General features: G+C 46.3%; 1 protein-coding gene across 13 annotated transcripts in view; it reads left to right on the top strand.

Annotated features, from left to right (window-relative positions):
* Positions 1-23,024, top strand: part of Kalrn (kalirin RhoGEF kinase) — a 603,131-nt gene that overhangs the window by 200,955 nt on the left and 379,152 nt on the right. For all 13 annotated transcript variants that reach the window (XM_050159714.1, XM_050159713.1, XM_050159712.1 and 10 more), the window contains exons 4-5: positions 2,451-2,643; positions 5,731-6,243. In XM_050159714.1, coding sequence (XP_050015671.1) covers positions 2,451-2,643; positions 5,731-6,243 — 706 coding nt within the window. The remainder of the gene's footprint in view (positions 1-2,450; positions 2,644-5,730; positions 6,244-23,024) is intronic.

Below are 23,024 nucleotides of genomic sequence, written 5' to 3'. Positions count from 1 at the left end.
AGCGATGCAGCATTTGGTGTTTCTGTGTGTACCTCTGCAGCGATGCAGCATTTGGTGTTCCTGTGTGTACCCCTGCAGCGATGCAGCATTTGGTGTTCCTGTGTGTACCCCTGCAGCGATGCAGCATTTGGTGTTCCTGTGTGTACCCCTGCAGCGATGCAGCATTTGGTGTTTCTGTGTGTACCTCTGCAGCGATGCAGCATTTGGTGCTCCTGTGTGTACCTCTGCAGCAATGCAGCATTTGGTACTCCTGTATATACCTCTGCGGTGCTGCAGCATTTGGTGCTCCTGTGTGTACCTCTGCAGCGATGCAGCATTTGGTACTTCCGTGTGTACCTCTGAGCAGTGCAGCATTGAACACTGTAACCACATCATACCCTCCTGGTTCTCACTCACCTCTGTGTCTTGTCATTGGGCTTCTACTTTTTTTCTGTCTTCTCGTAAGCATTGACATTCCTTTCTATTGCATCTGGGCCTCCGAAGACTGCTCTTTTCACCCTTGTCTGTCACTGGATGATCTGACCTGCTCCTGCACATGTGAACACATGTCCACTCACAGTAGTACCGCTCAGCAAACAGGCACTGGGCAGCTCCCAGATCTGTATTTCCACCCCAGGCTTTTCTTGCACTGTTGAGCCATATGTCACATTGCCTTCAGAATGTCACAAATCTGTGAAACGCATCAGTTATATTAACATTACCTGGGATATAAAAAAATGTCAGACTGCATCTTTGTGAGAGAAGAGATTTGGGAGCAAATGGTTTGAGAGTGTGATTCCCAGGAGAAACTTGTAAGAGAGTGAGAGTAGATTGGGGAGGGGACAGACCATAAGAGCTTGTGGTTTCAGAGAGTCTGGTTGTCTCCTCACTAGGGGCTTGCCAGGGCCTTATGCAAATGTACTTCACTTTTCTCTACACAGAGACAGCCATATCTAGTTTATAAAGTTATTGTGAGGATAAAATTAATATAGTAAATAATATAGTAAATGTCCATGGTTCCTGACCCAGAATAAGCACAAGATTTAAAAAAAAATGTCCCCCTCCCCAAGCTGTGCATGGCAGACATACAGAGTACCTTGGGAGATTAGGCTGTTTTCACAGAAAGCATCAAACCTTGGCCATGGGAGGATGTATTAAGTGTCAAGAAGAAGAGGTACTAAGTCCTTTCCCTTGGTATGCAGGGTTGGGGAGAGAGCCCCTTCCTTCAGGGATCTTCTGGGAATATCCATCTACCTGGGAGACCTGAGCAAGCTGGCATGTGTGGGTACACACAAGTCCCATGAGCTGAGACAGTTTCTGATTGACATTGAATAATGAATCCTGGAAAAGTCTTTTTGTCTCCTCTTGTGACCTCAGCCTTGCAGTGGTGGCCTTACAGCTAGCACGTGTAAGCAAGTGTGAACACACACAACAGTTTACACAAGCACTACCTGGGGTGGGGAGAATAGGTGAGAGAACTCCCCCCCCCCAGGAAATACTATACCGTATATAGAGAAATGGGTTTTTAAAAAGTGAATGGGTAAAATAAACCAAAAGTAAAAGAAGGAAGAACCCCTAACTAAGATATCACTGATTTTGTTCAATTTTGAGGAATTATAGTTGAGGTTTGGGTATTTAAGATAAGCATTTTATAAGTTATATAGCAGCATCTTGGTTCCTTTGATTTGCCTATAGTTTTGGGTTTCAAGATGCTCACTCTCACCCCAGTTGGTATGGATTTCAAGAGCTACTTCCCCATCCCAACAACCGAACTGTGACCTCCATCAAGTGGAGCCTGAGACACTGCATGGGATCCCCACAAGTCAGTCCCACCCTCTCTGCCCTCCAGTGCTCAGCGTGACTCAGCAACCCTTCATTTTAAAGCTGGCACACATTTTCAACTACCTGTGATTCGTCTTAAATACATGCTGGTAAACACATGCTACTAGTGCCTTACATGCTATAGTTAACCGTTTGGCAGAGTTGGCCTGGAGGCACACATTGGAAAGATGCTCTGGCTTGATTTGTATCAGGCGGTAAAGTGTACCGCCTGTCACGGTGAGCATGAGGCAGACTCCTCATCTCTAAGGAGCAGTAGAGTCCCTGTCTTCAGGGAGCTTTAATCCAAATGAGGAAATGTGATTCTTCCTCGAAAACCAAAGCTAAAAGAAAATTTAGGTGCAATATGAGAGCCCACATGATAAACTTCCCAAGTGCAACTAACTCGAAAAGAAGAGTAGGTGTTGGCTAAGTGTGGGAGGAAGTGGGTTGTTTTAGCCCTTGGTCCTATGCGGTGAGTGTACAGAGGGCTTGGGAGGCAGTATCCTTTCAGTTGGCTAGACAAATGACAAGAGTTGGGGGCGGGGGTGATCCAGGTCAGGAAGGTGCAAGTCTCCTGATACTTTTTGCCTGTGTCCTTAAGAGTCTCTGCCGCCCAAAGTGACCATGTCTGAACTCTGATCTCCCCATAGCGAGGACGTTTGCAAACGTGGCTTCACAGTCATCATCGACATGCGGGGCTCCAAGTGGGACCTCATCAAGCCCCTCCTCAAAACCCTGCAAGAAGCCTTTCCCGCCGAGATCCATGTGGCCCTCATCATCAAGCCCGATAACTTCTGGCAGAAACAGAAGACCAACTTCGGCAGCTCCAAGTTCATCTTTGAGGTGAGACAGACCCCTTGTCTCCCTCCTTTCTGCTCCTCTGGGCAGTCAGTATATTCCTCCCTTTCCTTCCCTGTCTACCCTATGATGGCCAAGATGTCAGGGGCAAAGACTTGCAGATTCCTTGGCCATCTTGGCCTTACCAGTTACATTTCTGGTATGAATAAGAGGCTCAAGAAATGATCCCAAATGCACAATATCATTATACAATCCTATATACTGTTGATGGGAGTGTACATGGCATCAATGTTTCTGACAACAGCATTGCAACTGTATCAAAACTTTTTAAGAATGTATCTGTTGATCTAGTAATTCTTTTGGAAAACTATTCTTATAAAACAAAACAAAAAAGATTAAAACAAATTAAAATTGCAAACAAAATGCATTCATTTTTCTAAGAGATATGTATATTGTATATATATATTATATGTGTATAATATAATATGTTTATTATATATACTTATACAGATATAATATATTAACATGTACATGCATTTACTGATCTTTTTACTAACAAGCCATTAATTTTGGTGACACTGATATAGGAATCTTATAAAGCTATTAAAATCATATTTAGAAAATATTACAAAATGTTCATGACATGTAATTTTTAGAAGGCATATCATAAAACAGTATTGGCAGTGTGATCTTGAATGGTTTTAATCCGTGAGGAGGAGCCTGAGAAGTGGAATTGTGTGCAGTGCCTTATTTAAGGCGACTGGAAAATAGGCTTTATTTTGTTCATTTTTTTAATCCTTTTTGAGATGAGAAGCAACTTTCATGTCCATGAAATCATGTTGTTTTTAAACTAAATTCTCCAGAGTGCATATAAGTTCTTGAGACTTCATGATGACGACATATAAGATTAAGTCAGAGGTTTAAACATTCTTGTTCTAGCCAAATTTGAGCAGAGAGAGAGAGAGAGTTTGTTTTAAAGTCAGAACTGCATTTACTCTTTCAGTTTCCCGTTCTAGAGTGCTGTCCCTTAGGACTAGGAGTGCATATGTTTTGGGGTGGTGGCCCCAGTTGGCTGCAATTTGAGTACAAACAGCCTGACCTCTTGACTGAGGACGTTTTCTCTATTAATAGCCCAAGAAAACTGTCTTGGTGCAAAAACCATTAAACATCACATACAATCTCCCAGAGCCTTACCTAAAGCTCCAAGTCCCGCAGAAAATACTTTCAACCTTTTTGGCTTGTTTTTACAGTGCTGGTGACACCTGTGAATTTAAAAGGGGGAGAACCTGAAAAGGGGGTTTCTAAGAACTCTGGAAACATTTGCTTCTATGTCCTGCCCGCTCCATGACCCTCTTCACCCCAAGCCGAACAAAATTGTCCCTGACTCCAGATGGGTGGTAGCTTCCCCTCAGCAAAGCAATTAGGAGCATTAGTGGTCTTAGCAACAGCAGGTGGAGTCCCTGCTCAGTCCGAGGCAGCCCACGAGATGGAAAGGAGGGCGGGGGTTCGGCCTGCAGCAGGTGTCCAGTGAGCCGCCAACAGCTCCCGAGTGTTAACTTCCATGTGGTGAGCATGGCCAAGCTGGGAAGACAATGTGTTCTAGAGTGAGGAGTCTCAGCGTTAATGCCCACAAACCCCCTGGGAATCTGGAAAACACGGAATCTGCCTCTAGCCTGTGATGGGCCTACACCATCTGACAGGTTCTCTGGTGGCACGGATGTTGATGGTCCAAATGCCATGTTTTGGAGTAGCCAAGACCTACAGAGTTCTGTGCCACTGGCTGCATATTAGAATCACCTGAGGACATTTAAAGTCACCCGCTGCTGAGTTCTGGTAGAATGACGTCGGAATCTCTATGGGCTTGTTTCCTCAAACCCCCTAAAGCAATGGTCTTCAACCTGGGAGCCAAATGACCTTTCACGGGGGTCGCCTAAGACCATCAGAAAACACAGACGTTTACATTACAATTCATAACAGCAACAAAATTATAGTTATGAAGTAGCAACAAAAATTATTTTATAGTCAGTGGTCACCATAACATGAAGAACTGTATTAAAGTTTCTCAGCATTAGGAAGGTTGAGAACCACTGCCCTAAGGGATGTGGTGAGCAGTCAAGAATGAGAGTCTCTGCTCTAGGTCAGCCCTCCTTTCCATGAAGCTCCATCTCGTGTCTCAGTTTTGGTGGGGGGGAGATACTCAGAGAGCCATGAGATACAGGGACGGGCAGCTCTTGCTGGCTTGTATGTTAGATACTCACTGACCTTCATTTTTGACCACAGTAAGTGTGGATCGGGCACCTGGTCTTCTCTGAACCTGACACACATGGACACAGGTTCAACCTGATTTAGCTCTGCTCTACAAGGAAGGAGACTGGGTCCCTGAAAACTTAGATAGCTTGTCCTAAATCATGACATTAGTAAGGGAGAGTCTAAATCCAGATATTCCCTTCATGGCCTCTTCATCAGAGGGGAGAAGCCCAAAGCTCTGCAGGAAGGGAAAGGTGTTTACTGGACAGTAGGGTGGCTGCTTGCTGGAGACACTGTTCCTGGACTCAGTAGTCTTCACTTCGAATGAAAGGCCCAACTGTTACCTATCCCCAGTTCTTTTCAATGTGCTGTAGAGCTGGAAGGACCACTGAGATGAGCTTGTTCCAGTTTGGCCACTGAGACAGTCTCTGATATCCTCGCAGCACAGCAACTGATCACATTGCTGAACCCACCCATGATGATGTCCTGGCCCACAGGCTTCAGGTTGTCAGAGAAAATCAGCCCCTATCTCGATGGCAGAGGCTGGGTTAGTTTTTCATCCTGTTTTTGTCTGTAGACTCTGAAGGCCCAGCTGTGGTGAACTCAGGCTGTGGAGGAGGGCAGATGATGTAACACAGGGCAGTCTTTCCTTGGCTATGACTGTGGTCACGTGCAGAGGTTTGTTGGAGGCAACCAGCGATCTGTTCAACCTGCGATCCTGGCTGATTTGCGGCTCCTGACCTGCGGGCTCGATGGACTCCCTCGTGCCCTCTTGTAGGCAGGCTGTGGTTGGAACTGCATGGACTTGTCTTTCTTCCCTCCTGCCTATTTGCCCGGCTGTCTTCCCCCACCGACCCACATCACTGTGTCTCCTTTCCTTCCCAGACAAGCATGGTGTCTGTGGAGGGCCTCACGAAGCTCGTGGACCCCTCCCAGCTGACAGAGGAGTTCGATGGTTCCCTGGATTACAACCACGAGGAATGGATTGAGTTGCGCCTCTCCTTGGAGGAGTTCTTCAACAGTGCGGTACACCTGCTCTCACGCCTCGAGGACCTGCAGGAGATGCTGGCGCGGAAGGAGTTCCCTGTGGATGTGGAGGGTTCCCGGAGGCTTATTGACGAGCACACACAGCTTAAGAAAAAGGTGCTGAAGGCCCCTGTGGAGGAGCTGGACCGGGAGGGGCAGCGGCTGCTCCAGTGCATCCGCTGCAGTGATGGCTTCTCAGGGCGCAACTGCATCCCAGGGAGCGCTGACTTCCAGAGCCTTGTCCCCAAGATCACCAGCCTCCTCGACAAGCTGCATTCCACCAGGCAACACCTGCACCAGATGTGGCATGTGCGAAAGCTCAAGCTAGATCAGTGCTTCCAACTGCGGCTATTCGAGCAGGATGCAGAGAAGGTAGGAAGGGAGTGGGCCAAGCCTGAGCTGAGGGTTGTGCGGCATAACTTTATAGGGATACTGTTAGGGTTATTGGTCCAAATTTCTGCTTGGAGAAATTTGATTGAAATCCTTTTTAATAGATGCCCATTGATTTCAGAGAGCTTAAATTATTTAAATTTCATATTTGGCCATTGACCACTTATTAGTAATGTTTATTGTTACATAGTTTTTAGTATGTGCTAGGCTCTGTTCTTTTGGAGATAGATAGATAGATAGATAGATAGATAGATAGATAGATAGATAGATAGATTAACTTGTGTTAGCCATCCTCAGAGTCCTGAGAGGTAAGTGGACTACCATGGTTCCATTTTCCGGGTGGAACTAGCTAAGCATCGGAGTGTGATCTGGTTGCAGAGTTCATGCTTGAATCAATGCAGTTAGACACTGCCCTCTGTGCCTTTGATGAGTGAGGGAATTGAGCTGCTAGCAGCCAAAACAGCAGCACTATTAGCAACCATTATTGTCCCTTCATGGACTTTCCTTCTTAGGAAATTTGAAGTATGGATTCTGTTTTATCTAGACATCCCTTCAACCCCTGTGAGGCAGGTGGTGGTATCTGTCTTGGCACAAGACAGCTGAAGCTCTTTGTTCTTGGCAAAGCTTACCTATGGATCTAGTCTTTTGTTTCCGAGTTCCAGACTCTCCTGGCCATACCACTTCTTTTTGAAGCATGTTTTCAGATAATATACCGCTTTCCCTGCAGTACATGTTCAAAGCTTCCTTCTTGACATGGAAAAGTAAGTTGTGAGAAAGGAAACAGAGTAAAGGCACCGAGAGTCTCTGCCAAGAACATGAAAGCACCTTCTCTGGTAAACTAACGTGGAGAAAGAAGGGTCTGCCCCAAGGTGCCCTTGAAGAAGAGGGAACTTGGCTCCCTCCCTCCTATTGGTTTCTAGGGGTGACTGTCGCTTAAGTGCATGGCGTTGCTCTCTGAAATACTGTGGCATGTTCAGGAACCTGTGAATTTTACAGTATCCGACACAGAGGTGTTTAAGAGCTCAGATCATTGCCTGAGGAGGTAGCTCAGCTGATGAAGTACTTACCTTCTAAGTTGGAGAACTTGAGTTTGATTTTCAGAACTCACCTAATATGCCAGGCATGGTGGTACATGCTCACAATCCCAACCCTGGGGAGGAGGAAACAGGTAAATCCTCGGATATGGGTGACCCATCCAGCCTAGCCTAACAGGCTAGCTTCAGGTCCCAGTGAGAGATCACATCTCAATAAACAAAATGGACAGTTCTTTCGGGACAACACTTGAGATTGACCACTATGGCCTAGACATACATGCACCCACACACATATGAGAATGCACACCTGCATATGCACACACATGCTTACACATAAACATAAATACATACATACATACACACACACAGAGAACCAAGATTGAAAGTATTTTAGGTATTTTGAAGAAGTAAAATCAAGATCTTAAACTTTCTACATAACAATCCTAATTTATATATGTAGAAAAAAATTACCATAGATGGAATTTATAAATTCCAGACTTATGAATGGTTTTAATGTTGATGGGCAAATTTTCTGATCTTTTGTGATCACTAGAAAATCAATCCATGTAGTTTTGAAAGAATTCATATCCATTTCTACAGTAAACTTGTGATCCTGAATGGTGAGCCATGCAATGTTTTCTGACCTCCTTCAGACCTCTGTGCCCAGTGATGTGGCAACCTGGGTCTGACCTTGCCTGACTTGCTTAGATCACAGAACCCCTTGTACCACAGGCCAGGTCAGGAATCAGCTCTTGGAAAAACCAGAGCCGATACTTTAAGTGCTGGGATATCTGAAATACTTCCAGTTTCACTTGAGATCTATGTTCTAGGGCAGGAATTCCATTCTGAAGCCTGTCCTGGGAAAGGTTATGTCAATGAACCAGAGACAGGCAAATACAGGGGCTCATATCCGCCTAGCTATGTTTTAGATTTTAGATTTCTTTAGGATGTCCCTGTAGCTCAAAGCTATGAAAAGCCCGCATAGAATACCAGTAATGTCTGCTTCGAAGACAAAAGAGCATCTCTTGGCTGCTGAAGTTCCCAGGTGGGAAGGCCACCCTTTTAGAGTCAACTGCATTCCATTCAACTAGCCAGGGGTGGATGTCCCTCATAGAGCCTCTCAATTCATCTCCCAAGAATTGCACAGTGCATCAGTATTCCGGGTCTTGGGCAAGACCCGGAGTGGCTTGCCCAAGATCATACTGCTGGCTAAACAGGGTCGGTATTTTAGTTGGCCTTTACAGCTTCCTCAGGATCTTCTCCGGGAACCCTTTTGCCTGCCTCTCTATTCCCAGAACTCATCTTATGCTAACACTGAATACCAACCACCTGTTTGTCCCTAGGTCACTTGGCTAATGTGTGGATATTCTGAATAAAGTCTCCCACTTCACTTGTGTGTGTGTGTGTGTGTGTGTGTGTGTGTGTGTGTGTGTGTGTTATACAGCGATGTGTCCCTAGGTCACTTGGCTAATGTGTGGATATTCTGAATAAAGTCTCCAGTTCCACTTTCTTGTGTGTACATGTGTGTGTTGTGTAGAGCTATGTGCAGGTACACTTGCCTGTGTGTGGTCATGCACACCTGTTCATACACACAAAGGCCATAGGGAACCATCTAGTGTCTTGCTCTATTGTCTTTCTCTTTTCCTTTGAGATAGGATTTCTAACTGAACCTGAAGCTAGACTGGTAGCCAAGAAATTCTAAGGACCCTCCTGTCCCTGCTCCTTATCGCTCTCAGGTTATAGGCATGTATGTAGTCACATCTGGATTGTTGCATGGCTATGGATCCTGAGCTGGGGTCGGCACTTGTATGGCAAGTGCGCTTAGACACTGGGTCATTTCTTTAGTTCCCCAAATCACAACATCTAATGCTTGCTCTTTTACCCTTCCCCTTCTGGAGATATGGACTTTTTGTCTGGTAAGACATACAGACTTCTCACAATAATATTTGTAAGTACAGACAAAAAATATACATAGGTTTATAAAACAAATAAAATACAGTATTAGCTTTTTAAAAATATGTACCTCTTTATTAACATGACAAATGTAAGATCGACTTGAAGTCTAATGGCTACGATGACTTGGAAACAGGAATAAACATGAATGGCATTTCAGGACGGCAACGCTGTTGTTATGTGGAAATGTTTGTGTTGCTGCCGGTATTAAAAATACCGCTTTAGCTAAGTCTGGATAGTTGGTTGTCTGTGCTCATAATGGAGAGGAATGCTGTATTTCAGCTAGACATTATTGAAAATGATGGTGCCCCCATCTAAGTATATTATCACTGTTTGTGGACTTAAGCCCATGAACTCAGTTTAGAACCCACCTTCTGTGGTGTACTTATACCTTGAAAGAGAAAAAGTGAGGCTGGAAAGATGGATCGATGGTTAAGAGCACTGGGCATTCTTTCAGAAGATTCCCAGCACCCTCATGGTAACAGTTGCCTCATTCCAGTTCCAGGGGATCCAGCACCCTCTTCTGACCTCTGTGGAAACTGCACACACATAATGTACACACATAAACATGCAGAAAAAACACATACACATAATATACAGCATTTTAAAAAGAAAAAGAAGTGTGTTTGTGCATTGTATGAATGTACTTTTCTGTGTGTATGTAGGGGTATTCAGGGAAGGACAGAATTAAATTATTAAAAACAAAACAGAGCTAAGGAGAGGGATGCTGGGAATATTTTGACATTGAGTCAGTGTTGAGACTTCCGCTCAAGCTTGACCCAGCTGCCACAGAAAATGCGTTGGGTGTGGAGCCAGGGAGAAAAGCAGTCCTTTAAAGTTGCGTCCAGATTAATTTAGAAGATCCATGCAGAGCTAAGTGCCTCAGCCTTTGACTTATTTGGTGCTTTCGGACGGGGTCAGGAGGGTGATGCTTTGGAGTAGGGCTGTGTGCACATCCACATCTAAACAAGGGCTTGAGGAAATAGTTCCTGTATGAGCCACATCTCAGCCTCCTTGCAGGCAGTGGGGGTGGTCGGTGGAGTGTCTCCAGATCTGGGAAGCTCTTGGCAGTCAGTTAAGTTCACTGACCACTCTGCTCCTATTTTTATAACAGAAGTGGGCAAAGAGTGTCTCCTCTGGCCCTGCAAGGTGACCACTTGCCTTCCAGGCATGAATAATAGGTTGGTGACTCCCCACTTACCCACTGTCCTTGGAGAATGAAGTTGTCTCCTACCACCCTTCCTGACCCCTGTGACAGCCCCTGTTTTATACAGGTCTTGGAGATGGTAGGGACAGAGCCACGATTTCTCCCAGTCAGGAGGGGGGCTCTATCCTACAAATGTCATAGAGCAGGCTTCCCGTTTATATTATTGTGAGCATAAAGAAGCTGTCCTTCTTTGTACTGATGAGCTTGGATAAATATGAAGGCTAAAATTTCTAACCCAGAGTATCTCACTATCCAACAACAGTAACGAAAAGACAGATACCTGTTTCTTTATGTGTCAAAGCAGATTTGAGGGTTAATAATTGATGTAAAAAAGGCACATGTTTAAGGTAGACAATCTGATGAGACTTAGATATGAGGAGACACCTTGAAGCTGTGTCAAGGTCATGGGCATTCTCACCCTCTGAATGCTCCCCTTCTCCCTTCACTCTTCCTTAATGTCTGCTGTGGCCTGAATTGCCCTAGGCATAGCTGCTGTGTTTGGGAGTTCCCAGGAAAGAGAGATCATCTGCACTCTGCACTCTGGAGTGATGGAGAGGCCTTAATAAGGAAGCTGGGAGTGCTGGGTAATCCAGAGATGATTTAACTAGCCCATGATGATGGAAGATGAACCACTTCTGCCTCGGCCCAGAGCCCTCTGGTCTGTAACTAATGGGCCCATACAGCATTGTGTTCGCAGAACATGGGTCCAGTTGCTCGCACAGATTAACCTGGGGCAGATAGTTGTTCTCCATACTGCTTTGTTTCTAGTCACATCTGCCCCTGGCAGGAGTGGTTTCCCATGTGAGGAAAATCTATGCCATATAACCATAGCTTGTTATCAAAGAGAAAGGGTTGACTGTGTGGAACCAAAAGTCAGTCACCAGACTCAATGCCTACGGAAGAGGAAAGGGTGAACACTTTCCAGAGGCGGTTCTTCCATAGGCGCTGCTGTGTCCTGAGAGCCTTGGGTAACATTTAACATGTTAGGCCTGGAAGGAATCTTAAAACAAAAGCACATCTCCCACACATGGTAAGAAGGCTCAGTCTTGTGTAATGTCAGAGATTGTTACTCATGATGCCCACTTAGAATTCGATGCCTACAAGAAGCATCAAAAAAAACATCCTGACGTCATTTCACCACCTGCCTTCTGGACTGAGGGAGGTTCTCCTCTTCCCATCTTTACAGGAAGGGAACTGTTCAGAAGAGTCCCTGATTAAATGATTAAGTGAATGGGAAACCATGGTCACTCACTCCTGAATAGGCCTGCTGTCCTGATGTCTCTCCAGTCAGCCATTTAATGCCCTCCCACCGCTATTCTGAGAAAGTGGATATTTCTTTTTTTTTTTTTTTTTCTGGAGAATTTTCAAACAGTGATCACGGTACGGTGACCTAGTGGGGCTTCAGAGCTTTGAAACCAGATTACTGCTTTGCCTAGCATGTTCTATTTGTTTCCTATATAAACATGTACTTTGGAAATGTCCAAAATAAGACAAGACCTCCTCCATCTCTCGCATGGGCCTGGCTTTCATCTACTTGGTTGTATATTTATTCTCACATTGTGAAATTCCGTTCATACGTATTATGCCATGTCAATACAGAAATGGAGGTGGGTGATTGACACTTAGGATTTGTCCTGGGGTTCCAGTGGCCAATTGTGACACTTTGTGCATATCTTAGAGCCTCCTGACCTCCAATTATATTTCAACAAAACCCAGAACTGGGGCTGACTGAGTTCTATTTGCTCTGTGCTTCCGTGTTACAGTATTGTGATGGTCAATACATCTTTTAAGGAGGATGAAGTGGTGTGGCCATAGTTACAGTGTGGTAGGTGTGTCAGTGTCAGTGGAGGTGGCTGAGATCAACACTTTTGTTTGTCTGAGAGAGTGTTTCTTTGTGTAGCCCTGACTGTCCTGGAACTAGCTTTGTAAGCCACACCAGGCTGGCCTCGAACTCACAGAGATCCTACTGCCTCTGCCAAGATAATCACTTTGAAGGAGACCTATCAAAGTCTTCACAGTAGTGTGACACAGTCCCTTACCCCTTTTCCGTGAGACCTGCCACACTGGAGAACATCAGAGCCCCTTTATAGTTCAACGATTCTAAAATACCATATGCTGTCTTGTCCTCCCTGCTCCCCTCATATCTGCAGGAGGTCCTCTTGCTTTGGGAATGGTGGAAAGTAGCAAACTTTTCTCAGCAGGTGATCTCCTAAGTACCTTCCTGTTTTAGCAAGCCACGCTGCTGCCCAGGGGATTTAATGGATGTAATGGGGATGCATGTGGAGATGCCTTGCCCCTGAGTGCCTGCTGTTTCCCCTGTTGGCTTCCTGTTCTTCTCTCTACATGCCTGATATCCTGGTTCAGTCTTCAGCCACCGCTGCCCACTGTGCTGTTTGTCTTGGATGTTCTCTTACTGTCCTCATGTGTGTTTCTGAGGCTGTGATGAAACACTAACCAAAAGAACTTGGGGACTTAAGGGCTTATTTCATCTTATACTACTGAGAAAGAGGCCATCACTGAGGGAACTGAGGGCAGTAACTCAAGGCAGAACCTGGAGGCAAGAACTGAAGCAGAAACCATGGAGGAAAACTGCTTACTGGTTGCCTAGCTGCCTGCCTTATACAACTCAGGACCACCATCCATAGTAGGCTGGGCCTTCCTGCATCCAGGCCAGTCAAGAAAATGCTCCACAGATGTCTCCACAGGCCCGGTGGATGAAGGCAGTTATTCATTTAAGAGTTCCTCTTGCTAGGTGTGTCTAGGATCGTGTCAAACTGACAAAAGCTAACTAGCACACTTATGTGTGGACTTGCTTCAGAGGATTCTCAGTAACTGTTTTGCTTTGTTTTTAGAGACAGGGTTTCTCTGTAGCTTTGGAGCCTGTCCTGGAACTAGCTCTTGTAGACCATGTGAGTTGGCCTCAAACTCACAGAGATCTGCCTGCCTCTGCCTCCTGAGTGCTGGGATTAAAGGCTTGTGCCACCACCACCTGGATTTCAGTAACTTCTAATGAAACACAATTAAGAATTGATATTTGAGAGAAATTGGGAGTTAAGACATAGATTCGTGGGATCCTTATAAGTAAGCAGGTTGTGCAGTGTCCTTGGCTAAGGAAAGGAGGTCAAGTTGAGGTCCCACTTGATGGGTTGCATGGGAAGAGGACCTTCTGCAGGAAAGGGTCTCTGAAAACACTGTCTATCCTTGAAGTAGCCCCAGATGAAAGTGATTAGTTCTAGCTTCCTGAGGGAGCCCATCAATTTTCTTATCACCTTACACATCTGATCCACTACTATCTGCTTTGTAAATAGCTAGGTGTTTATGTGTCTTCATTTTATTTTATCACTTTATTTTATTTTTGTGTGGCTGTTTTGTCTGCCCATATATCTGTGTACCATGTGTGTCTCTCGAACCCATAGAGTGGATATTACTGCTACTGGTGGCTATGAGTCACCATGTGTGCTCAAAATTGAACTTTGGTCGTCTGGAAGAGCAGCCAGTGCTCTTAATCACTGAGCCATCTCTCCAGCCCCATGTCTTAAACCTTTATAAACAAGGGGTCAGAAATGTTTCTTATAATCTATCCAGAATATACATGCATGCATTTTATATCTTAGAAGACTATGCAAATAAAGTAATATAGTTTTCGTATTAATCACAATGAGAAAGATGTGTGGGACACCCGTGGGTGAAGGGGCTCACGGTAGGCAGCAGGCCCCTGCAGAAGGGATGTGTGCATATGTGTTTTTGAGAATTGTTTGACCTGTTAGCCACGTTAGCATTTCAAGACATTCCCAGGATGCCCCATTGCTGGGCAGAGTCTTCAGGACGCTTGACTCTTTCCTGTTCTCTTCCTCCAAAATCAAAGTGGTTCTGATCACTCTTTAGAGCCCAAAGCAGAACCTAAAGTGGGCTGGCTAGAATCAGTATGGTCAGTTGTGGAGAAATTCCACTACTTCTCCTTCTGTACTGGATATGGTCCCATTGTCTCTTCTCTTCCCCTGACCTCCAGCCCAGTGTCCTGGAAGGCCACAGTAAGCGTGACTCCACAGCCATTTGTCAAAGTGAAGTGCTTTTGTACTAATCACAATACCAATGCTTGATACGGGTTTGATTGACAGTTTTGAAAGTGTTCTCACACCCACGAGCCTAGAGGTTTTCTGGCTCAGCCCTTTCCTTTTACATAGAAGAATTTGGACCAGAACAGAGACCCACCCAAAGTCACGCAGTCAGTGGTTCAATGTTGGTCTGCCATTTTCTTCATGTGGTAGGGCAGGCATGCATGGATCTAATCCCTGCTCTGCAGGTAGAAAAGCCAAGGCCTGTAATGAGGAGAATTTTCCTGGGATAGAGAGAGACAGGAGCTCTGAGGCCAGTGCTGCCCTCACCCACATATATACATACATACATACATACATACATACATACATACATACATACACACACATACACATGCATGTACACAAATACCTGCACACACATGCATGTACACAAATACATACACACATGCATGCATGTACACAAATACATGCACACACACATGCATGCACACACAATCATATGCACATGCACACACACAGGGCATGAGGAGGAGAGAGGGAGCAAGGCATGCAGATATGTACTGGCAAATACTCCTATCTGCACACCCATACACAGCCTGTAATTTAGAGATGTCTTGCCATACAGAAAAGACAACAACAGGGTGGTCAAGGGCCTGAGGACAAGTGCTACCTTCCATACGCTCTTAACCATTTCTGTGGTGAAGGACCAAGCCCTGAACAGGCTGTGGAGGGCTGTGCTGAGTCTCCATGGAAATTATTAGTCTCAGCCTATTTCATTGGGAGGGAGGCTTCAAAGAGAGCTGCAGTCTTTGTGAGGCCAAGAGGGCAAGATCTTTTCTGGGCAGTGTGTAATTTCCTGCTTTCTTTGGAAAAAGGTTCTGGTACCCACTTAATTCTTGGCCTCCCCCCACCACTCCTCTCCAGACCTAAAGAGTCGAACCTCTTCACCTCTTGTTGACTGGGCTCAGGGCAAGGAAGTGTGTCTGTACCCCGCCCCCTTGACACAGAACACAGTGTTCCGAATTATTTCCAGTCTGCCGGCCCTGGGAATTTGTACTTACTTCTCATTTCCTCCTCTTGAACGTTAGAAACCTTAGATCCTGAAAATAATCCAAGCCGTAGTGTTGTGCAGGCTGGAGGTGGAAGTGCTTCCCCAAACCGCTTCTCTCCCTCTTGTATCCTTTCCATCCTCTTCTCTTCCTCCTCCATTCTCCTCTCTTCCTCCTGTATTTCAGCTCGAGTTCATATCCTGGCGGAGCATTCTTCTTGGGAGTGTGGCTGAGCAGCATGGAAGGAGGGCTGTGAGGAATGTTTGGGGCCTGGGAGTCTTTGGCTCTCCACTGTGACCCTGTCACAAGGCTGTATGTAAAGTCTACCAGTGCAGCCACTACTTATGCATGGACCCCAGACAAGGAAGTCCAATCAAAGATAGGGTGTATGTCAGGAGGGTGCACAGAACAGCCCCTGGGAAACATTCGTCAGCTAACTCATCTAGTCACTGGATGCCTGAGACTTTATCATGCACCCTGCCCTGTTCTGAGGAGCAGAGCCCTCTTTCCTCATGCATAGGACAGGAACACGGATGCAGGTCTCCATACCATCTAAGAAAGAGATGGCTTCCATACAGGAACCACTCCAGTGGCTAGTGCTTGGGTGAATTTAGATACCAAGGTACTTGTTCTTCCTGGGGGAGATAGGATGAGGAGGTGTGTGTCTGGGAGAGGGAGCAGGTGGTAGTCTAAGAAAGAAGACAGCATCTTAGCTCTAGTTCTGTCTTGGAAGTGGAGGAGTGTCTAGGGTATGCTCCTCCCTCATTTTTTTTGAAGACAGAATCATGTTGTGTTGTTGTGAGGCCAGGCTGGCTCCAGACTCAGAATCCTCCAGCCTCTGCCTCTTGAGTTAGATTACAGGCCTGCATTGCCCAGTGTAGGCTTGGGTCCCCATTTTGCAGAGCCAAGAACTCTGTGCTGTAATTCATAAACTAAAACAAAGTGTGTGTCTGTTTAGGGTGGGGAGCTTCTTCAAGGTTCCTTTCCCGGAATGTCACTTTGAACCAATCACTTTCCTTCCTTTTCTTTACGGGGACCCTCACCCCTACTTCCTTCTTCCCCATTTCCTGTCCCCGCAGGTGCATGTCCTTAGCACAGGCCTTCCCCACCCTGTTTGTAAATGTTTCTCTGATCAGTCTGCTCCTCCTTCCCTTTGCATCCCTGCTTCCTTCTGTGCCAGAGCAGAGGAGGAGCCGCATGTGTGACTCAGGCCTCCTGCAGAAGGCAGAGAGCGCAGGCCACAGCAGCCAGGCTTCTAGAGACAACACTAAGTTTGGACTCTGGGAAGCCTTCTGAAGTTTCCAGCCAGTAGCCCCAGCCCTGTCCCTGCCATGCCCCAAGGCCAGTCTCATTCTGCTCCCTTCGGACAGCCCTTCAGGGGCTGGTTAGGTCCCTCATAGTCCTTCTCCAGCCTCTGTCCCATACAAAGTCCCTTGAGTTCTTCCAGTCTGTTTGCATTGCTGTGGGCCTTGGCTCTCAGTGTGGCCTTCTTGGGACCAACTTTTCAAACGGGAGAGGAGGGAGGAGTCTGCAACCCTTGGTCCTGCTTACTTGGGCAAGACAAAGATTTTGTGAAGTTGCTTCTTGCAGTTCATTTAGGAAACCCCAGGCCTCCCCACTCAGAGAAGGGCGGTCTGCCACTCAAAAAACCCCATGCGTAAACACAGAAGACTGTCTTCTCACGTGTAATTATAGTCATAACTTTGCAGTTTGGGTGTGTTGGATCAACAGGTTACTGGTGTCCAGATGAGTGGTGGTCTCTGTTCCTCAAGGAGAAGCCCGACTCAGGGGCATGTGTTGTTCCAACCTCATTTCTGGGTCCCGTTGCTCTTCCCAAGCACGGCAGAAATTACATCATCTTGTCATGGAGAGAATCAAAACCATCACTGCCTGCAGAAGCAGCATCACCCTGTGTCCGGCTCCGCCTGCAAAGGCATCTTAGTTCCATGGAGCACTGCCTCTAGTCAGAGTCCCAGGTGGCTTTTTCCTCCGTGATCCCAGTTCAAGAAATCCATTGTAGTGCTCCTTTGCCAACCCCAGCCCCTCCTTAGTCAACTGGTGTGTGTGTGTGTGTGTGTGTGTGTGTGTGTGTGTGTGTGTGTGTGTGTAATGGGGGGGGAGACTTGGTAAGAGAAATCATGAACTTTGCATATGGAGAGGGAAAAGGGAGTGTTTTTCACATGGTGATCAGGTTGGCTAATTGCCCCATTACAAGTTATTTGTCATGCCTGAAAACTCCCTAGGAGGCCGACTATACCAAGAGGTATCAAGAGTGGGTATGAACCCCCCATTGGCCCTGTCTGTCCCATCTGGTCTTCAAACTACTCGCAGGCCTCATCTCACAGGGCCTGCAGATCACAGCCAGCTTGTTTTGATAACTCTGGTTTTGATAACTCTGGGTTCCTGGGAGGCACATTGTGTCCTCCCTGGGCTATCAGAACCAAGCATTTGAACACTAGCCCTGAGCTGGCACAAGAGCACCACCTACTGCTGAGCCTTCCAAGGGCTTCTCTCTAAGGCCTTGCTGTTCCGTTTGCTCTCACTGTGGAGAGTTTGTAGCAGAGCCCAGCATGGTCCTTCTGTACAAACCCAGGTGAGGGCAGGTGGAGTGGCAGAGAGGGTATGAGGGGGAAGAAAAGTCCTGGAGACAAGGAAAGGAAGTGAGAGCAGGTGGTGAGCCAGCGTCAGAGAGGAAATGAAGGGAATGCCAGGCCGGCGTCACTGATGACTGACAGATGTGCGGTTATTCTGGGAGAAGGATTAATAACCAAGTGAAATCCAAAGTGGCATTTCTTCTGAGGCACAGAAAAGTGGAGGAGGTGATGAAGTAGTCTCTAAAGCACGAATATGCATTATGGGGTCCTTGCATTTTTGCCGGACGCTCAAGAACAGCAGGCTCTGTCTTACCCATAGAAGCTTACCTCAGTCCTCTGAGGACTGGGCAGACTCTGCTCCATTCAGGACGCTGCTTCTCTGCTCTGTGTAGGATACTCTGTCAAGAGGGGTCTGGAAGCCAAGCCTCTCCTCACACATGTACCTGAGCCTCACTTCCTGAAGGCTGCTGGAGCTTAAGAAAACAAGAGGAGACAAGGTGCTTGGGCCTCTTCTTCAGCCTACCTAGCCCAGCATCCTTCGATACAGTGTCCATCTCTCCCACAGCGGGGCTCCCAGAAGTGGGGACTGTCGCCTGCTCAGCCGCCGGTGGGATCTTCTTCCCAGATGTGCGAATGACTGGCACAGCCGATTTTAGGATGCGTAGGAGGACTGGATGAGAACATCAACCAGACACTCCATTTTTACAGTAAAAATAATAGTCCTCATTTACTGAGTGTATCCTGTATGCCAGGAACAGCCATTAGTTCATCTAAATTAACTTGCCAAGGGGCCAGATCTCGGTGGATGCCTAAATTTAGCTCTGGGATAAAGCTGGGCACTCTTTTCTCAGCTTGTTAAATAGGACCTGACCTCTTCGGTTCTACATTTTGGGAAGCAAGTGAAGTGCATTCCCTTACTCCGTTCCTGAAAATATTTTATCAGTATTTGTGGCTTAAATGGAGAGAATTTAGCCATTCAGAGTCAATATCCCAGGGCTGCCTGGGCTGCCTCCTGGCTTGGCTGGTTCTAGTTCCTATCTGTGTGACTTGCTGGCTGCTGGGTGGCCATTCCATTCTCACAGGAGGCCAATGCATGGCTTGCCAGTGCCCCGGGGGTGCAGTCCATCCAGGTGCACGGGTTGGCAATGAAATGCAGAAAGAGGCAAAACTCTGTTTAACGCCTGAAAATATTTATACAAATTAGAGAATGACAACCGTTCCAACCTCGTCCTTAGGGTAAGTAGGTTGAGCGTGAGAAGAAAGCCCTTTGAGGCTCCGTAGGATCGTGTGCCCCTCCAGACAGAGCTGGGCTGCAGTGCATCTGTCAAGAACAGCGTGTGATTTTAGCATGAGGTTTTGCAGTCTGGGCTTCTCTAATCAGAAAGCAACTGCTTTCTGTGACTGCGGGTTTATCCCGTCTGCGCCAAGGGAGTGGGAAGGAGCTGGCACGCATTCCGGATCTGCTGCGCATCACTGTGTTTGGCTCCCTCCGCACGTCACCGTCTTTATCTGCTTTACCCCCAGACATCGCAGGGTTAGTGAGACGGAGGTGGGGAGGGGAAGGAATCTGGGGAAGTGAAGGCAGAGGCTGAATTGGTAAGAAGTCTAAAATACATTAAATGCCCTTGTATTTAAGACTGGGGTTAGCAACTGGGCAGTGGTGGTGCACGCCATTAATCCCAGCACTCGGGAGGCAGAGGCAGGCGGATCTCTGTGAGTTCGCGGCCAAAAAAGCTTCTGAGAAACCCTGTCTCGTAAGAAAAAAAAAGACTGGGGTTAGCTTAGAGCACCCCCCCCCCCACCAATCAGGAATAAAGCAAATCTGACTATATCCCTCCTCCCTTAGTTGCTCCCCTTTGCTAGTAAAGTCCTGGCACTTTGCCTTGCAAGTGTGTCCATTTAGGACCCCATTTTAACTCCCCAGGACTTTGTTCAAGTGATTCATTCTCATTCCGATGGTTTTTCCTTGTATACCCTTTTTAGCTGACCAAACCCTATTGTTTTCCAAGGGATAAGTTTTACCACCTTCCACGAGCTGCCTATGCTCTGCCCTACTTTCTTCTGCCACGTTGGACCAAAGGCTCCTGTGCTGTCAGCCCTTAGTATATAAATTCATTGAAGTGCTTCACACCTTAGATGACTTTAACAGAATAGTGCTTGTCTCGCTGCTAGTCTGTGACCTTGGTCTTCCACCCAGGTCTCTAATCCAGTGTCTGGGACTGAGTGGATAATTAACAGGTGAACGAAACATTGTATAACATATGGTGACACGTGGTTGTGTGCTGCTGGTGCTTTGGGCTGTAAAAAAAAAATAGAAAACTGGATTGAAAAAGGATTAAATATCAAAGGCGTGTATTATTTCTCAACTTTAAATAGACGTGCAGAGGCTAAGCTTCAGGCAGAGAGATGGACTAGTGAAGTCGGTCATCAAAAGCCCAGGAGCGTTCTACCCCAGTGTTCTCCTCAGAGCGTCACCCACGACTCCCCCGTCGTCCTAAGATGAAAGCCAACAGTCAGAGCAACAGGCTTCATTTGTTTCACCCAGAGGCCAACCCAGTGGGTTGGGAAAAGGAAAAAAAAAAAAAAAAAAAGGAAGGAAGAGGGTACTTTCAGACAGACACCGGCTTCCTCTCAATTTCATTTTATACTGGCTGAGATCTGCTCATCCCTGAGCCAGAGAATAAGGAGAAAGAGAACAAGCATGGTTGTTTTTAACAAACCATTTAGTGTGGAATGGATGCTGCTGAGCATCAATGTCCAACCTGATTCTCTAGGAGGAACTCTTTAGGGTCAGTCATGTTACAAGGTCTCTCTTCCCTCCGGGGCTGTGGCATTACTTAGTTAAATTTTAGTTTAAGGGATACAGTTCTAAACTAGCAGCACATGATACATTTCAGGTATTCAGTAGGCCCATGTGTTTGTTACAACCCTACTGGACTTGTCAGATGCAGTGCCTGTCATCATGGAAGCCTTCTGGGGACAGTTCAGCTATGTCTCACGGCTCTACTGCTCTCCTGTTTGCTTGCTTTCCTCTCTGTGAGACAGTATGCTACTTTGTATTTATGTGTTTCTGCATTCATTAATCCTCTTTTCTGTGTCTAATCTGATGTTAAATACACACACACACACACACACACACACAAAAACTTAAGTTTTTAATTCTAGAGTGTTCGTGTAATTTTTTTTTTCTGGTGCTGGGAATCAAATTCACGGTCTCAGGGATGCTGCGTAAGCACTGTACCACTGAGTCAAACTCTTACCCACATGATTCTTTTTGTGAATTCCAGACATATTGCAGTCTTCTGTGACTTAACCCAGAACACCCCTCCTTGCCCTGCCCTGTTTTCTTCAGATGCTAATCACAGTTATTTTGGAGGACTTGCCTGCTAATTCAATTCTAAATCATCTCTACGTCTGTTCCTGTTGAGTAATGTTTTATTACAAGCTGCTGTTCTTTGATTCTGTATATATCTGAGAATTCGGATTCTTTTAGAGTGTATACACTATAGACGTTTCTGGTGGGGTCATCTTCCTGTAGCTACCATGATGGCTGGCCGAGGAGAGGACGAGACCACCAGTGATCATCTTGACCTTGCAGAAATTTGGTGTAGGCTTTGCTGTGGTAGGTGTATTTCCAGGTTTTCCCTGGTCCAGGCATATTCTCGTTCTGAAGCCTTGGCCCTTCCCTGCAGCTTGCTCTTCCTGTGGTCTGAGCTGAATCCCACAGCTCCATGTGAACTGAGTCTTTCTGTTTGGCTCACAGTGAGCCTCACCTCCTGTCTCTTCTGTCTGTCAGACTTTCAGGAGTCTTGTCCTTGATTTAGGATTTGACCAAGAACCTATATGAAGTCATGGTAAAAATTATCAGAAATCCTTTCTAGTGCTCTCTCCTCTTTAAATGTCTCCTAAATCCCATGTACCTTGCCAGAATATTATCTCTATTTTTAACACTTGCCAAAACCAGTGTCACCATGCTGGAGAAGTGGCTCATGAGTAAAGTGCATGCCTGTCTTGTTTAATCCCCAGAACCACAATAGGACCACTGCTGTTGAAGCTCCTAGTTTCCTGTTCTATAGTCTGGGAAATACCAGCAGGGAGAGAACGGGGAAAAAGGGGAGACTACAGTGTGTATCCCTCCCTTCAAAGATCATAGCCCATGCTGCTTGTTGATGGTAGGGTGGAGTCTAATAGGGGTTCTCTTACCACTGACATGCCACAGTTCACGTAAACTTGTTAAACAAAAATGCAAAATAAAAACCCTACTAACTCTAAATTTCAAGAGCAGGGCCCAGAAAGCGGTCGATTTTAAGAAAACCCTTCAGATAGTTCTTCATTAAGGTCAGGCTTATGAACTATTAAGGTAAACACTAAAGAAATACAGAGGAAACCTTTGTCAGGAGAGCTTCCTCTGGTCAAAGAAGGCATTAGGAGAAATTGAGACTTCAGTTTAGAAGGAAAGGGATGATCTGGAGATTGGGGCTTGGAGCATTTGGCTAGAGGAAGATGTGGGCCATGGTGTGGAAGGGGATGAGTGAGCATGGTGTGAAATGCTTGCACGGCGGTGAGAGGATTGACGTGGCTGGGGAGCATGGTCGGTGTGGAACAGTGCTGTGAAATGACAGGGTGAAGCAGATGCGTGAGAAGCACTGGATTTTGCTTTGCAGATTAGAAGCAGTTGGTTGTTGGGGGTTTTGGTTTTTGACTGAGGGGATGCCCTGCTGATGTGCTTGCATGGCAGTGAATAAATTGACAGGAATAAACCTGGCCCAGGCAGGTGGCCCGGCATAGAGACAGAATGGAGTTGGAGAGACCGTAGGGAGCTAACTGAAATAATCCAGGTAAGAGAGGCTGAGATGTGAGTAGCAGAA

Source organism: Alexandromys fortis, unplaced genomic scaffold (genome assembly GCF_014885135.2).
Source record: "Alexandromys fortis isolate MF-2015 unplaced genomic scaffold, M_Fortis_MF-2015_v1.1 scaffold_119, whole genome shotgun sequence".
Classification (NCBI taxonomy): Eukaryota; Metazoa; Chordata; class Mammalia; order Rodentia; family Cricetidae; genus Alexandromys; species Alexandromys fortis.
Note: the sequence above shows the minus strand (reverse complement) of the source record. Positions and strands in the feature narration are given on the sequence as shown.